Source organism: Lynx rufus, unplaced genomic scaffold (genome assembly GCF_022079265.1).
Source record: "Lynx rufus isolate CCGP_SWC_20201006 ecotype Redwood Valley unplaced genomic scaffold, mLynRuf1.p SCAF_7, whole genome shotgun sequence".
Lineage (NCBI taxonomy): Eukaryota > Metazoa > Chordata > Mammalia > Carnivora > Felidae > Lynx > Lynx rufus.
This window is the reverse complement of record NW_025814889.1, coordinates 80,645,344-80,663,260: the sequence shown is the minus strand read 5'-3', so window position 1 is coordinate 80,663,260 and position 17,917 is coordinate 80,645,344. Positions and strand designations below refer to the sequence as shown.

General features: G+C 42.1%; 1 protein-coding gene across 1 annotated transcript in view; it reads left to right on the top strand.

Moving 5' to 3' along the window:
• The window catches only part of GTSF1 (gametocyte specific factor 1), a 28,396-nt gene extending 23,852 nt beyond the window's left edge, over window positions 1-4,544 (top strand). Inside the window, exons 10-12 of the mRNA XM_047066363.1 lie at window positions 1,345-1,439; window positions 2,352-2,384; window positions 4,500-4,544. Coding sequence (XP_046922319.1) covers window positions 1,345-1,439; window positions 2,352-2,368 — 112 coding nt within the window. The 3' untranslated portion in view covers window positions 2,369-2,384; window positions 4,500-4,544. The remainder of the gene's footprint in view (window positions 1-1,344; window positions 1,440-2,351; window positions 2,385-4,499) is intronic.
• Window positions 4,545-17,917: the final 13,373 nt, after the last annotated feature.

Genomic DNA, 17,917 nt, shown 5'->3' with positions numbered 1-17,917 from the left:
CCCAAAATCCAAGTGCTCTGTTACCAAAGGAAGCCACCAAAGCCTGATTTGATCTCATTCCTTAATGGTGTTACTTGGTGGTAATGTAGTCTAGATGTGGTTTTGACGAGTTATTTTCCTTTTTTATTCCTCAGTTCATAAAAAAGTCACATGCTTTGTGTTAATCACTATGGGAACACAAAAATACTAGCTTACAGCCTAGCAAGGGAGACAGTGGTACGAGACATTCTTGTGTCTGTTTGGTTTTTTTGCTAGGTTCACAGTATTTAAACACTTTGAAAAAAATTCTCCAGCTACACCACATGGATCAGTTTTACTCTGGGTAGCTAGTGTCTAAGGAAAAATAATCTTAAAAGTTTGTGACTTGAAACTGGATAAGCCAGAGTATCTTTGGGTAGGGAAGAAAATGCATCTCTTCTTTCCACTGATTTGTATCTAAATCTATAAGATTTCTCATTACTGGGGAGCCTGGGTGGTTCAGTCTGTTGAGCATCCCAACTCTACATTTCAGCTCAGGTCGTGGTCGTGATTTCGTGGTTCATGAGATCAGGGAGTGGAGCCTGCTTGGGGTTCTGTCTCCCCTGCTCATTTCTGCATATTCACTCATTCTCATATTCTCTCCCTCTCTCTTCCTCCCTCCCTCCCTCCCTCCCTCTCTCCCCCCTCCCCCCTCCCTCCTCCCTCCCTCTTTCCCCCCTCCCTCCCTCTCTCCCCCCAAATAAACTTTAAAAAAAAAAAGATTTGTCATTACTACTTCATCTTCAAGACCAAATTGCAAATATTCAGAAATGAAAATATTTATGGATTAGAAAATGAAGGAATGAGATTCTAGACTTCATTTTTCCCCAAATAGAATGCTTATCAATTTTTATTTCTTAGCTCCTAAGATAAGTTAACAGTTGCATGTGTACCTTATTGTGTGTGTGCACTAAAATAGAAGAACTTGAAGATGAATTTTAATAGTACAGTTTTAATTTTCCCTCCGTCCTATGAGATGTGTTGCCTTTGGTTTGGTTGTCTTGGCATTTTATCGCTCATATTTGTTGAGTGAGTTGATGAGCCTGTCACACAAGCGAACAGTAGATGGCATTGCTGTTTATCTCAATTTCTGGAAAATGAAAATGGTCAGACCCATCTTAATGCTTTTACAGAACAGTGAGCTTTTCAGAGAAGTAGTAATCATTCTAATTGCAAGAATGTTTTGATGGAAATGTGTTTACATTTCAGAATGTAGTTTGCTGTTTTCCCCCAAATTACAAAAAACACATTTTTGATGGTCTTGTGTGTGCCTGCCTGGAGAATACAGATAGGCGGGCATAGGCAAATTTGTCTTTCTTTTTGCAGCCCTGCAAGCAACATAGTTATGGAACATAAGAGTAACCTGGCTTCAGGCATGCGTGTTCCCAAGTCTCTGCCATATGTTCTGCCATGGAAAAACAGTAAGTGAAATAAAGGCAAAATGCTTTTATTCTTTTCATTGTGCTAAATACAGTTGGTCTTGACTAGCCAAAAACATGTTCAGTGTGAACACATTACACTCGCATGACCCTGAGAGTGAGTGCCTCCTTGAATTTTACATTCTGAGCACTTCGCTTTCTTCACCCTAGCCCTGGCCCTGGTTAATAACAGGAAAGTACAGGATCGCAGAAACCAAAAGAATGTGCTCAAGTTGGGGTGACCACTGACATCAAATACCATGGGCAAATTTGGGGACCAATAAAAAAGCTATTAATTTTGCCTAGGAGGAAGTCATCCCTGACATTCAAGGCATAATATCAATAGGAAACTGGGATTCGAAATGGATTGCAGAGACCTAAAAGGAAATGAAAGAGAGAAAATGAAAGTAATAAGTCAGAAGAACTGGCATTAAGAATAGTATTCCGATGTCTTCCCTAGGCATCAGAGGCCGTTCTGGGTAAATAGGTACTGAATTCATATCATATCACCCCAATAAATTCCCACACCCAAGATACTGTCATTTTTATTTAATACGTACTTTCCTAATGTTGCTCCCAAATGCACATTCCCTTGATTTCAGTCTCTGCTGCTGTTTGAGCTAATTTTGTAGGTGGCTAAAAGATTCCCTTTAAAACATTTCCCTTTGGATACTTCCGTTTCCAAAAAAAAATGAGATCACCAAATCATATGCCTGAAAGCTTGATAGGTAATGAATGAACTATTCTTTTTCCATGCGTTTGAGTAGAACCCAATCACTAATTTTGAATTCTTCTACTTTTATACTGTAATTCAGTCTACCCCAGAAATAAGTCATTTGTGTTTAGTAAGAATAGGGAATGGAGTGAGTTTCAATTGTCATGGTGTATTTATTTTGAAATATTTCTACTCCATAGATGGAAATGCACAGTAACTGAATATCTCATCAAGTAAGTGTTTCAGTTTTATTTCACTATCTCTTCAGATGGTAGCAAGATTTAACTGGACATAAAGCAATTTGGGTCCAATTTTCTTTCAGATTATGGTACCAAATTAAAGCTTTGTGTGTGCCTCTGTTTTTTAAGTATATAGCTTCTATTATAGCTTTACACGCTAATGAATAGGCATTTACTGGTTAAATTAGAATTCTGTTAACATGCCAAGTTGCTTTCCCTAACGTTAATACACATTGCCTTTTTCCTTTTTCTTTTCTTCTTTTTTTTTTTTTATCAAAGTTGCATTCTAGATCTATCATGCCTTTTTAATGGGCTTGAGATTAATCAGACAGCTGTGCTTCACTGCTCTGCAATTTTTCCCTGTGCTGTACAGTTTAACACTCATCAAAAAATTCACTCCTTTTAATGAGCACTTAAAAGTTTGGGGTCTCTAAGAGTCTTGCACTGTCGATCTTATCTGAATACCTGATTTAGTAGAATCTCACAAAATCTATATGAAGGGAGCAAAATCTTTTTACAGAGAAAGCCTTTCCTTGAGGTAACCCTGTGCACCTATGGCAGAGCCAAATTTGATGCTTCAAATGCTATTTTGGTTGAGGTTGCCCTGCCGTCTTGCTCCTGGCAAAAGGAATATTATTAGTCTAGGGAGGAGATGATATCCCCACTGTCATGCAGATAGTAGGCTCTCTGTGAATATTTACTTAATGAGTAATTGGCCTGATGCCTTCCAGTTCATTCGCTTCCTCTGGACAGTGAAGCAGGTGGATCTCCTGGGAGTTAGGGTTCATGTTGTACCAAAACTGATGTTTCTTCTAGTGAGAAGCAGAAAAGAGATTCTAAAAGCAAACACCCTTAGCCACGGACAATAATATTTATAAGTTGCTTCTAGGTACTATCCATTTTTCTTGGTAGGTTTTGATGTCACATGGTTAAATACATCTGGAAACCAGAAAATTAGATTTGGCCCCAGAAGAGAAAGTGCTACAGCAGCACTGGGGTGTGTCAGGAAAGCACACACTGACCTGGATGAATGGCGAACTTTGAAGCCTTCTCTGACATGCCTCCCAAGATGCTTGGTGCTCATCTCCACTGGATAGCTACCTAATAAAAATGGTCTAGGGGCGACTGGCTGACTCAGAAGAGCATGCAACTCTTGATCTTGGAGTTGCGAGTTCGAGCCCCACATTGGGTGTAGAGATTACCAAAAAAAAAAAAAAAAAAAAGTTACTCTAAGATGAAAGCCTAGGAGAAGCTCCTGTCTCTAACACTGAATACTAGATGTTCCTCTCCTTTGGAACTTAACTCTTTGCTGTTAAACCCCTTACATGCTGAAAATGTATTTTTCTATATAACCTCTGAGGAACCAAGGGAAAAAAATTATCCTAGTTTAGGTAAGAATCCTTAAACAGCCACAGACCTTTTTATTCTCTTAATAAAAAATAAAGCATCATATTTTGAATGCCTGTTGTAGAATGCTGTAGCTTCTTTGGAAAGATAAAAAAAGAGATAGAAGATAGGACTTTCTCCCTTAAGGAACTTAAGTATGGGTGGAGATTTTTTTGAATATATATACATAAAAAGGGTCGGTTCACCTTGCATTTACTATGCTTTTATCTCATTGTGTTTTTATCAACAAATCTTTTTACTAGGTAAGTGTCTCAAAGCAGGTGATATCATATTAATTTTTGTTCCCCTAATGTGCATTGTAAACAGCTCAAAAAATATTACTGAACTAATGAGTAGATAGAGTATGTGAGAAGAGAAAAAGATCAATATGTTAGTTGAAATTAATCCAGAATTGTCTCGAGGAGTCAATTGTATGGATAGTCAATTCTGATTTTCTCCTCACTCATGAAACTGTTGACACAAGGAGTGTACATCGATCTCTGTGTAGAATGTTTTTAATTTAATTAACAAGTTTCTGTGTGCTTAGTGGAACTGAAAAGTTAAGGGTCAGAAGGTACTTGGTGTTCTGCCATTAACAATAGCAGATTCTTCCAGCTGACCAAGAGATTTTAATCAGGTTGTGTGGCCTGTTGTCAGATGTAGTTGGTGTTTTTATCACTGACAGGAACTAAGATCTCTTCTTTTTCTCTCATTTCCTTGCAGATGCCAGACCCTAGAAGACTCTTGCTTCTTCCTGCTGCCAATGGGTTCTTCATTTTTTTTTTCTCCTAATCTAATTATAGAAAGATAAACTGTGACTTTCAAACTGACAAGTACCTTTTTCTTTTTTCCTCCCTGCTTTGAGTCTCATTCATTTGATGCAGGAAAGAACTCTCAAACTCAGAAGAACTGCTTCAAATAAAGCATCAACATAGATAGCTTGATAGTTTCATTAAGTACCTGCAGCCCCAAGATCAGAAATCACATCCTGTTCCACATAATGAAACATAATTATTTAAAGTTATCTTAAAGGATCCAGCTAAAGCAGGCAAGAAACTTGGGTTGGAAAAAAAAAAAATAACTGTATTTATGTTCTCTGACACACATCGGCCAGCTTCTTTTTAGAATTTATAGGAATGGGCCTTTTTTGATCAGTGCATCTTTTTATCCAGAGTCCTCAAGATGTTGATAGCATTTATATAGCAAAATACCCCATTCTTGGTTAAAATCTTAGAACATCTTGCTCTCTGAATATTTCCAACCTAGGGTAGGTTTCTTTTCATCTCTCCCACATTCCAGCTGGAAATTGTACTCGGTGTCAAACCAGGTGTAGATTATGTAGGAGTGAAGATTGGAATGGAGAGGAACAATGTATGTGTGGGGAAGAGATAGGCTTTCCACCTGTGTGTGAAATTTGATTAAGCTTCAAAGCTTAAATTTGTGATGGCCCTGCCGACTACCCTGGGATTTGTGTAGAGTAAGTTCAGTTTCTGAAACAGCCAAAGCTCGGGCTGTCCTAGTATCTGGTTGGCCCTCAAGAGGAAACCTCATGATTTCCCCAGACCAGTTTTTTTGTTTGTTTATTTGGATTATCTGTGCGTTTTTGGTTTTTTGTTTTTGTTGATTGGTTGGCTTTTTCAGGTTTGGTTTGGTTTGAAGTCTGCATGGAGAGGGATATAGGATGTGGTATAGATAAGGATTTGGATGAAGCATACTTACAAATAATTTCAAAAATGATCTGTCTAGCATTGTTTGTGGGTAACAGATAAGGGAGAGTGGGCTTTTATGGAATGCCTCCTTTCATGAGTTTTCCATTGGATTCTCTCCTAATGAAGCAGAGCAGTTTATTTAGTTGCCGTCTCTAAAAACAGGTTCAAGATAAGCCCCAGTACAAGGTATTTCTGCTTCTAGCTGTGTGATCTTAAGTGAATAACTAAACCTTTTCCTCTGGAGATGGTGATAATGTATGGAGGGGGGAAAAACACCCATTATGCCACTAAATCTGGTTATTTGTAGATCAACCTAACGTTTTAAAAGTACTCGTCTTACTGGAAAATTACAAATCCCTGTTGATTTCATTTGTTTGGGTGATAACAACAAAACTGTCTATTCTGTAGTTGTAATCCAGAACACCTAACCAGTTTAGGAAGAACAAGCAGGGGTGTGAGTCTCATTGCAAAGAATTAACTGCTTGAATACAACTCAACAAAAGAATCAGAAATCACAAAGTCACAAAACATCTGACCTTTTCGAGTGTGAGTACCACTCACTGTAGGAGAATGCCTACCTGTGTTAATTTCATTAGCTCACAAAATAAACAAGCCTGCTGTTTCTTTAGTAAACTAATGATTAAAGCAGCCAATTTGTCTGGTCCAGGAGCTTTCAGGGACTACTTGGGATGTTTATTGGGCCTAGAATTCACTAGTCTGGATTTAGTTTACTGGAGATTTTTGGAAATTCCCAAAAACTAGAATAAAGAAGTGACTAAGTCTATACATCTGTCAGAATTGGGAAGGAGAAACTTCTCTGTGAGATCCTCTTTTTCAGAGGATGACTTCCCTTTGGAATATGGACAGGTAAGCAGCTGAATATTCTGCCTTAATTTCAGTTAAAGTCAAGTGTTACAGGTTAAATGCAGAGGTATTTCACAAGCTTAGCCCAGAGAGCCTTTGAGGCCCGCATTTCAATCTTATCCAAGGCTTCCATACTCTACCCCAAGGAGAGGATTTGCTTTTTGGAAGATTGCCTTTCGCTGTAGGGGTTCTAGAAGTGCCATTGTGATTTGCAAATGTTCTTACCAGGGATAAACACATGGAGGTAAAAATGATTCTGAGCTCTCCTGGTAGCTGTACCCGAGCTAAACAAGGAGAATATCTGGATTTAATTTCAAGTAATGCATGGTAGTACCTTTTCCCCGTTAATCTCTTAGACAAAATGTATATACCGATACTGGCATTCTTGGAGTCCTTTAGTGTTACTTTTCCCAGTTCATTTTAAGCTTTAAAGTAGGCAGACACTGAGGAAATAACATTGTGTTTATATTACCATTTTTAAAGAGGCAGGTTATAAAAATCAAGGTGATTTGTATACTATATTTTAAATGATTGAAGCAGGACTGGCCTCGGAAAGGAGACCTTTAAGAAAATACGCATTTTCCGGGGTGCCTGGATGGCTCAGTCGGTTAACTGTCCGACTTCGGCCCAGGTCATGATCTCACAGTTCGGGAGTTCAGGCCCTGCGTTGGGAGCCTGCTTCAGATTCTGTGTCTCCCTCTTTCTCTGCCCCTCCCCCACTCACAGTCTGTCTCTCTCAAAAATATAAAAAATAAACATTACAAAAAATTTTTGTAAAATACACGTTTTTTTGTGCCAACTCAGTGGGTAGCATAAGGAAAACCACCAAAATTCTATGAGAAAAATACTGTAGTGACCACTCATTCTTTTGATCACTGTCTTCCTGGTACGATTAAGGTCCAGAACATATTCACATCCTACTTTACAGTCCTGGCCTCTTCAGAAGCCACTGAGGACACTATTAACCTGCTACCCCAGTACCAACAGTCTCAGGTGACTTTCTATAATAGCTGTACTGAGGTCTGACCAATGCAGACCTTTGTATGAACAGGACATTTGTCCTTTACACAGCAATTCCACTGCCTGGTCCAACTCGCTTAACTCATAAACTTGGTAACTGGTGAGACAGATCTAAAAGTTAAGATTGTCTATAGCTAGGAAAAATAGCATCCTAGGCCAGACAGTACCCCTGGAGAACAACCATATGGTCAGCAGATTTGCATTTGTGTTTACCTTAAAGACTGTTTTATATAAAAACTAAAATAGTGGAAGAGCCTTTGAAGAAACATGAAGACAAGAAGACCTACACATTTTTATGGAGGATGTAAATCCAGGTTGTATGAAATATTTCATATTAACCCAACCATGCCTCTTCGTTTTTATTAAAATGCTTGTCATTGAGGGGCGCCTGGGTGGCGCAGTCAGTTGAGCGCCTGACTTCGGCTCAGGTCATGATCTCACAGTCCGTGGGTCTGGGCCCCACATCAGGCTCTGTGCTGACAGCTCGGAGCCTGGAGCCTGCTTCGGATTCTGTGTCTCCCTCCCTCTCTGACCCTCCCCCGTTCATGCTGTCTCTCTCTGTCTCAAAAATAACGTTAAAAAAAATAAAATGCTTGTCATTAAAATGAAGTCTGCTTTCTAGTTCATTCTCAGGCTTGGGTTCTAGGTTTTCATTGGACAAGATGACAGATTATTTGCTCCTTGTGTTGGTTTTCTGTAGAGGAGAACTTTCTAGCAAAGGTACAAATTAAAAGTGATGGGAAGTTTTGATTTTGAAATTAGAAGCTCCATTGAGATATCCTTTTGTGGAATTGGAGATGTCAACAGAAGAGTCAGTGTTGTAGCTTTATAAAGCCCTTGAAAAACATATGGTTCTGCAAGGTGTGTAACTTTGATGCCCACCCAATCATATCTCATAGCCTTGGAGCTGGAAGGGGAGTTTAAGAGCAAAGCTTTATCTTACATATGAAGAAATAGGTGCTGTACAAATGTGGAACATTTGAAAAAAAAAGGGGGGGGCGGGAGGGGGAGGTTCCTGGGTGGTGGCTTAGTAAGTTGAGAGTCTGACTTTTGATTTCGACTCTGGTCATGATCCCAGGGTTGTGGGATCAAGCCCCGTGTCAGGCTCTGTGCTGAGCGTGGAGCCTGCTTAAGATTCTCTCTTTCTCCCCTATGCCATGCTTCTCCACTTACGCTCTCTCTTAGATGGATAGATAGACAGACAGACACAGGGAATGATAAACACAAACTTCAAGACAGTGGTTATCTCCAGTGGAGAAGCTGCGGGGATGGGATTAGGGAAAAACACAGTATATTATTCTATTCAATAAGTTGGGTGGTAGGTTTCCTGGTGTTTATCTGATGCTTCGTATGTGTGTATTAAATACTATATAACTAGGCATTAAATACTATATAACATAGCACCAGGCTATGAGCTGTCAGCACAGAGACTGGGTGGCTCAGTCAGTTAAGCGTCCGACCTCGGCTCAGGTCATGATCTCATGGTTTGTGGGTTCAAGCCCCACATCCGGCTCTGTGCTGACAGCTCAGAGCCTGGAACCTGCTTCAGATTCTATGTCTCCCTCTCTCTCTGCCCCTCCCCTACTTCCACTCTGTCTCTCAAAAATAAATATTTTAAAAAACAAAATGAATAAATACTATATAACGTTAAAACATGAGGAACAAGTATTACATAGTTGCAGAGTGCTTACTGTAGGCAAACCACTGTTCTTACTTGACATTTTCCATACTTTAACCCAGGGTGGAGGAAAAAGAGGCCCAGAAGACTATCTTTGCCAAGGATCCATGGCTTATTAGTACTGAGCTGTGACCATAACCTGGGACTTCTGATTTCTAATTTACTGCTTTTGGCTTCTAGACCCTTCCTGTTTCCCTAAATGGTAATTTGCACCCAACCTCTCACTCTCCCAGGCTGTGAGTTTCCTTTTGAACTCATTTCCATGTCTGTCACCTTGGACTTCATAGTCACTCCGGTGGCCTAAATCATCACCCTGAATTCTCTTGACTGCATTGCTTTTTTACTGTCTCTGCGTCACCAATTCCCAAGTCAAGTGGAACCCACTATCTCTTACACCCTATTTCTTCTGGGTTCTTGAGCATGGTGGTAGAAAATCACCTAAATATGCCAACTGACTCCACTGCAGATGTATGATTTCTTAACTCGGGTATTCATTCTTGTTTGGCTTTTTCAAATTTACCTGGTGACCACTGCACCCTTCTTATTGTTCTCAACTTTATCTTTTTTTTTTTTTTAATTTTTTTTTTTTAACATTTATTTATTTTTGAGACAGGGAGAGACAGAGCATGAACGGGGGAGGGTCAGAGAGAGGGAGACACAGAATCTGAAACAGGCTCCAGGCTCTGAGTTGTCAGCACAGAGCCCGACGCGGGGCTCGAACTCACAGAGTGCAAGATCGTGACCTGAGCCGAAGTCGGCCGCTTAACCGACTGAGCCACCCAGGTGCCCCAACTTTATCTTTTTTTAATTTTTTTAATGTTTTATTTATTTTTGAGAGAGAGACAGAGTGCAAGCAGGGGAGGGACAGAGAGAGAGACAGAGTGCAAGCAGGGGAGGGACAGAGAGAGAGACACAATCCGAAGCAAGCACCAAGCTATAAGCTGTCAGCACAGAGCCTGATGCGGGACTCGAACCCACAAACTGTGAGATCATGACCTGAGCCGATGTTGGACACTTAACTGAGTCACCCAGGCGCCCCTATTGTTCTCAACTTTATAGTCCCTATTTCCCATCCTTACTTTCAGCAGATGGCTTTGCCTCTTACTCTCTAGAGAAAATAGTGGTCATCAAACTTAGCTTCCTCTTTTTCCCATCCCCAGACTAAACTCTTAGAGCATCCACTTTGCCTTTATCTCAGGGGTATGCTTCCTCTCCAAGGCTAACCTCACCCTTGCTACCTGCTCTGTATCCCAGTGTATTAGTTATCTGTTGGTGCATAACATTTCCCCAAAGCTTAGTGGATAAACCTATAATAAACATCTATTACCTTCACAGTTTCTATGGGTAAGGAGTGACTTAGGCGGGTGATCCTGGTATGGGGTCTTTTATGTGATTGCAGTCAAGATGTCAGCCCGTGCTGCAGTTTCCTGTACACTTGACCGAGGTTGGAGGTTTTGCTTCTAAGGTGGCTCACTTACTCGCTTGGCAGATCAGTGTTGGTTGTTGGCAGAAATCTGAGTGTCTTCACAACATGTCAGCTGCCTCCCTTCAGAGAGAGTAAGTTAAGAGGAAGTTGGAAACCGTAAATTATTTTATGACCTACCAAGAGTTACACAGTATCATTTCCACAGTATGCTTTTGGTTACACAGCTGAGCTGTGGCAGGGGGTTTTACAGGATCACGAGCTCAAGGATCACCGGGGGCTATCTTGGAGGCTGGCTGTCACACCCACTTCTATCCTCCACTGTCTTCCAGAAGTTATTTGCTCTTTTCTCTTTACCTTAATTTTATTTCTCTTAAACTCTTTTTATGTGTTATACTTTTCGTTAGTAAATAGCCTTTGGGGCGCCTGGGTGGCTCAGTCGGTTGAGCATCCAACTTCGGCTCAGGTCATGATCTCGTGGTCTGTGTGTTCAAGCCCTGCAGTCTTGGGTTCAGTGCTGACAGCTCGGAGCCTGGAGCCTGCTTGGGATTCTGTGTCTTCCTCTCTCTCTGCCCCTTCCCCGCTCATGCTCTCTCTCTGTCAAAAATAAACATTGAAAAAAAAATTTTTTTTATAAATAAATAAATAAATAGCCTTTAAGCTCCAAAAATGCTAAGGTTACATTTGTTCTTTTAAAAAAACACACACACCTAGGGCTTCTGGGTGGGTGGTCAGCAGCTGAAGCGTCCAACTCGTGGTTTCAGCTCAGGCCCTGATCACACAGTTCGTGGATTCAAGCCCTGAGTTGGGCCCAGTGCTGACAGTGCAGAGCCTGCCCAGGATTCTCTCCCTCTCTCGCTCTGCCTCTCCCCCATTCTCTCTCTCTCTTTCTCTCTCTCTCTCTAAATAAACATTAAAAAAAAATTTTTTTTTATCTAGTAATTCTTTCCCAATTTACCTAATAATAGTTGCAGAGGCTTTTTGAGCACTTGATGTGCCAAGCACTGTACAAAAGCACATTGTATGTGGGGCGCCTGGGTGTCTCAGTCGGTTGAGCATCCAACTTCGGCTCAGGTCACGATCTCACGGTTCATGAGTTCAAGTGCCGAGTTGGGCTCTGTGCTGACAGCTCAGAACCTGGAGCCTGCTTCGGATTCTGTGTCTCCCTCTCTCTCTGCCCCTCCCCTGCTCGAGCTGTGTCTCTCTCTCTCAAAAGTAAATTGGGGCGCCTGGGTGGCGCAGTCGGTTAAGCGTCCGACTTCAACCAGGTCACGATCTCGCGGTCCGTGAGTTCGAGCCCCGCGTCAGGCTCTGGGCTGATGGCTCAGAGCCTGGAGCCTGTTTCTGATTCTGTGTCTCCCTCTCTCTCTGCCCCTCCCCCATTCATGCTCTGTCTCTCTCTGTCCCAAAAATAAATAAACATTGAAAAAAAAAATTTTTTTTAAAAAGTAAATAAACACTTAAAAAATTAATTTTTAATTAATTAATTCCAATTAATTCCACATAAGCCCATGAAGTAGATATTATTAGGTCCCCATTTGGTAGATGAGGAAACTGTGGATTATAGAATATACAAGATTTGACCAGAGTTACTTAATTACTGTATGGAGGAACAAGAATTGGAGTTAGGTCTGTGACCCCTAAAGGCAGTATTCTCTTTTTTTTTTTTTTTTCAATGTTTGTTATTTTTGAGAGAGAGAGTGTGAGCGGGGGAGAGGCAGAGAGAGAGAGAGAGAGAGACACAGAATCCGAAGCAGGCTCCAGGCTCCAAGCTGTCAGCACAAAGCCCGATGCGCGGCTCGAACCCACCAACTGTGATATCATGACCTGAGCTGAAGTCAGATGCTCAACTGACTGAACCACCCAGGCGCCCCCTAAAGGCAGTACTCTTTTTTTTTTTAATGTTTATTTATATTTGAGGGAAAGAGACAGAGAGACAGAGAGACAGAGCGTGAGCAGGGGAGGGGCAGAGAGAGATGGAGACAGAATCTGAAGCAGACTCCAGGCTCCGAGCTGTCAGCACAGAGCCCGATGTGGGGCTCGAACTCACCAACCGCGAGATCTTGACCTGATCCGAGCTGGATGCTTAACCAACTGAGCCACCCAGGTGCCCCTAAAGGCAGTATTCTTAATCCCACTGTGTTTTATTCTTGCTCCAGCCCTGTTGTCTCCCCACCTTGCTCATAGTCAAACTATAGTGAACTCACCATCTCTCCAACACTGTGCTGTTTAGTGACTGTACCTTGGTGCATCTTGTTTCCTAAAATGCATTCATTTCCTCCCTGTGCCAACACTTTTCTGCTTAGCATCTTCCACCTTCAAGTTCCAACTCAAATGTTATCTCCTTGGATAACTATTCCAGCCTCTCTGATCTAGGCTCCTACTGTCCTCTGTTCACACTATATTTTTAATGTTTATTTACTTTCTGAGAGAGAGAGACAGGGTGTGTGAGTGGGCAAGGGGCAGAGAGAGAGGGAGACACAGAATCGGAAGCAGGCTCCAGGCTCTGAGCTTTCAGCACAAAGCCCAACACGGGGCCTGAACCCACGAACTGTGAGATCATGACCTGAGCCGAAGTTAGACACTTTTTTTTTTTTTTCCAACGTTTATTTATTTTTGGGACAGAGAGAGACAGAGCATGAACGGGGGAGGCGCAGAGAGAGAGGGAGACACAGAATCGGAAGCAGGCTCCAGGCTCTGAGCCATCAGCCCAGAGCCCGACGCGGGGCTCGAACTCACAGACCGCGAGATCGTGACCTGGCTGAAGTCGGACGCTTAACCGACTGTGCCACCCAGGCGCCCCCCGAAGTTAGACACTTTTAACTGACTGAGACACCCAGGCGCCCCTGTTCACACTATTTTTAATAGCATTTATTGAGTTGCGTTATAATTATCTTCTAAATGCCTGCATCAGGCAAGGTTTAGAACAGGAAACAGAAACTCACAGTATCTCAATATTCTTAAGGAAAAAGGAGCTTAATGCAGAGCATTAAGTGCTTACAAAATCACTTGAATAGCTGGAGAAGCAGACTATGGCAGGGCCTCTAGGAATGATTCCCAGAACACTACTGAACTAACCCACCTGGGGAGCTGCAGTCTCCGATGGCCGCTGAAATACTGAGTTTGAGAACATAGAGCTGTAGCTACAATCCAGGGATCAGGAAGCTGCCACAAACAGTCCTACAACATATATAGTATCGGAGTTTTACAGAGCTACTGACCAATGTAAACATCCAAATGCATGGTCAGCAGAGGAAGGAAAAAGGAAACTAGACAGTCAGCACCTGAAGCACTGAGAGTTTACTCTAGGGCCTGTTGAGGTTTTTGAATATTTGTTTTACAATAAGATTAGGTCACTCTTTTTTTTTCATGAGGAAATTGGTTACTTTCAAAGTTCAAAGAAAAAAGTACCATATGGCAACCTGCCCCCCTGCTAAAAAAAAAAAAAAAAAAAATTTTGTTGCTACAGTACGTGAGTACTAAGTGGACAAGGGCAGGCAAAAACTACTCGAGAAAAGTGGTTATGAAAGCAGTTGACAGAAGTGACATTGAACTGAGAGTCCGTACAAACATACCTTCAATCTAAGACCAGCCCCGCGACCTTGGAAACCTTCAACTTTTCTGTGCCTCATAACTGTCTTCATAAAGTGAGACTGAACTTAGATAACCTCTGAGGTTCAATCCAACCCTACAATTCTGTTTTCTTAGTTATTCAATTGAAAAACATTTTTTATTTATTTTAGAGAAAGAGAGTGCAGGCGTGGGGGGCAGAGGGGGGCAGGAGTAGAGACAATCTCCACAGACTCCACTCTGCACAGAGCCTAGCGCAGGGCTCTACCCCACAACCCTGGGATCATGACCTGAGCCAAAATCAAGAGTCGGACGTTCAACCGACGGAGCCACCCAGGCGCCCCCAAAACACATTAGTGTTGTGTTTTTTTTTTTTTAAGAGGAAGATTATACAACCATTTTTAGGGCTTTCTTTACTTTTTGACCATTCTGTAAAAGTTTCCTGTCAACCTTAAAATATTCTCTGAGGCCATCTAGATGAGGTGAGAGAAGCAGAAAGTAACGTAGAAAGTGATGGGGTTTTGCTTCACCATGCCGAGTCACATAGAGTGTTTTAAAAGCACACCAGAGCAACTTTGGAGTTCCCTACTTTCCAGTCTGGGGTTTTGGTTAATCTGTCCCCAGGTGTCAAGGGGAAAAGAAATTCTTTAAAGAATCATCACTGATTCCGGGAGCTAGAAAGGCTCATCACAACCTCAAAAACGAGGCTTGTTATAAAAAAAAAAAAAAAAAAAAAGTGCATTAAAAGCTGCCTCCAGGCTGTGTTAGCTAGGCAAGAGATTAAATAGAGCTTTCCCCGTGTCCCTGCAACCTCCTTTGGGCTATTTGAGGTGCTTGCTGGATTTTTTTGGCCTATTTTTTCTTTTTCCTTCAAAACTTGCCCTTCATTCTCTTGCTTCTCTGATGCAAACTTCTTTTCAGAACACAATTTCCAGACAAACCTTCAGATGTTAGCCAAGGGTCGGTACTGTTTTTAGTTGTTATTTCCTTCAAAATAGACACCGGCGGCGACTGGTGCTGTCTTTTTTCAGAGAAATCTGTGTTGTTCCAGGCTCCGCGTGCAGCCCGTGTCATTCCTCCCCTGCTAATATGCTTTCTTAGCTTGCTTCACGCGTGTTTACCAACTCCAGTTTAGTCCCCGGGCTCTCCACCCTTCACCCCGCCCCCTGAGCTGTGCATTTCAAAACGTAGAGAAAAAAATGACAGCTTCTCCTCAGGCCCCTCCGGTGAAGGCTGCAGAATCACCGGGGCCAGTATGTCAGAGTGTACAGCCTTTACCAAAACTTTGCACAGACATATTTTGGATAAGCAAAAGAGAAAGCCACTCAACATGTAACACACAGCCTCTTTTCCAAGGGCCTCTAACGGACGGGCAGGCCCAGGGCTGCCTGTCCTCAGTGCAGAAGATAAATGAGATGACAGTGAATGAGCAGGGTTTAGTCCTTAGCCAAGGATGATCCAAACTCCGATGCCGTATCTATTGCTACATGCAGCAAATTAAATGGGACGTACACATGAAGATTTGTTATAGTTACAGTCCTGTCCTCGGGCCTTTTATAGTCAAAGGCGCTGTTTCTCAAAGCGTAATCCAAATATCACCTACATCATAATTACTTGGGTGCTTATTTTAAAATGCAGATGCCTGGGCTTTGGTCCAGACTTACTAAATCAGAATATCTGGAAGCAGCACACAGGAATCTGTTTTTCACAATACACCTCACATCATTCTCCTGTACAGTAAGGTTTCTAAAAGTACATGTTACTTTGAATAAAGGCTTTTTAGGAATTCACAAGGAAGATATTCACACTATTTGAGTTTTTAAGGACCTAGGTCCTTCATGGATCCTTAAAACTGTACACACTAATCACAAAGTAAAGAGTATAGTATAGTAACTATTAAGAATATGAGATAATAAAGGAACGGTACCTGAATCATAAGATCACTTAAAGGCATAAATGGGAGGGACACCTGGGTGGCTCAGTGGGTTAAGCATTGGACTCTTGATCTCAGCTCAGGTCATGATCTCACTGTTGCTAAGATCAAGCCCCGCGTCAGGCTGTGCACTGTCAACTTGGGATTCTGTCTTCTCTCCCTGCCCCTCCCCTGAGTTCTCTGTCTTTCTCTCTCAAAGTAAATAAACATTTTTTTAAAGGTATAAATGGGGGGAAATGCACTAAAGTTTTTAATAGTGTTAACTATAAGCACTGTAGTGAATAAACTGAGGATATTTAATACACAGATGACATGATGTTCACACAGCACAAGATTATCCCCATACGTTGTCTTTACTCCTTGATTTCCAATTTTTAAAACAAAAATTTGAGGGGCGCCTGGGTGGCTCAATTGGTTGAGCATCCAACTTTGCCTCAGGTCATGATCTTGTAGTCTGTGGGTTCAAGACCCGCTGTGGGCTCTGTGCTGATAGCTCAGAGCTTAGAGCCTGCTGTGAATTCTGTGTCTCCCTCTCTTCTGCCCCTCCCCTTCTTGTGGTCTGTATCTCTCTCTCTCTTTCTCTCTCTCTCTCTCTCTCTCTCAAAAATAAATAAGCATTAAAAAAATTTTTAACAAAAATTTGAAAGACAGAGGGCATCCTTTCAGTCAAGGTCAGGCATCCAAAACAATAAAAAAGAAATGACTGTTTTTTCTTAACCTTGGTAGATCACAATGTAGTCGGGGAAAGGAGAGTAAATTTCTGGATCTGGTGTCATTTGTTTCCCTAGCCCTGTACCCTCCATGGATTGACGCTATTGTGTGTCCTACTCAATTTTAAGGGTATTTATTGACACTGTCCCATTTCACCAATAAAAGATTCATTTGAGAGCTGTCACTCCTTATAAATGACCTTCACTTCTGAAATGACTTTCATGGTTTCCACCATGAAATGATTGAATGATCGCTGGTAGGTCCTAAGGGAGTTGTCTTTGCTAGTGGGCATGGGAAGAGAACAGCCATGAGTATGAGGAGAGCAGTAGAGAGGACACCCCACCCCCCGGATCTCCCATATCTCTCTGTCAGGTGGGGGACATAGAGACAAGGGCAATTCTTTATCTATCTTTTTTTCTCCCTGCCCCTAAGGTGAACAGGGACCCTGTGATCTATGCCTAAGTATAACCCCACCTACCTGCTGCTTTCTGTTTGTGGACATAGTTAACAGGTGTGAAGAAGGGCATAGATTTCAACCACCCCCACACCTAGGGCAACTGATGCAAGGAGGTGAGGCCCTTTATCCAGCCTCTTAGAGACTTTTGGAGAGGGAAAGAATAGCATACGGAGGAAATTGTACCCAGCTCTGCCTGGAGTCCAGCCTTCTGAAAAGGCAGTTTCTAAGAGAGAAAAATGTGGCCTCAACAGATTGAGAAGGAAGAATTTAACCTTGAATAAAGGTGGAGTATTAGTGAAGTTTTACTGTCCATATTCCCAAGAGAAAGCTAAAAGCAGGGTTGTCGATCTCCTTGGTGTCCAGCAGGTAGAGATGCAGTCTAAGTCTGTCTGGGGTTGCAGTGGAAAATACTGGGCAATAAGCAGCTTCCAGAGTCTTCTGAAGCCTGAGAGAGAGAATAAGCAAGGTACCTTTGTTGCTTCCCAGTCCCCACTTACCTAAACCTATTACACCCCATTTTCTTCCTTCCCTTTCTTGGAGACTTTGACCTCACACTAGGACCTCTCAGCTTCTGATACGAGGCTGGGAAGGAGGGATACAAAGAACTCTAAGGTGGCAGAAGGATGGGAAGAAGGGGATCACAGAGACATTTGAAGGAGTTTCCTGACGTCCAGGTCTGGGCTGTGTAACACAGATCCTGGGTTGGCAGTGAGGTGTCCTGCCTGCCGGTCTAGAAATGCCAGCATCTTAAACCCATGGAGAGACCATGCTTCTAA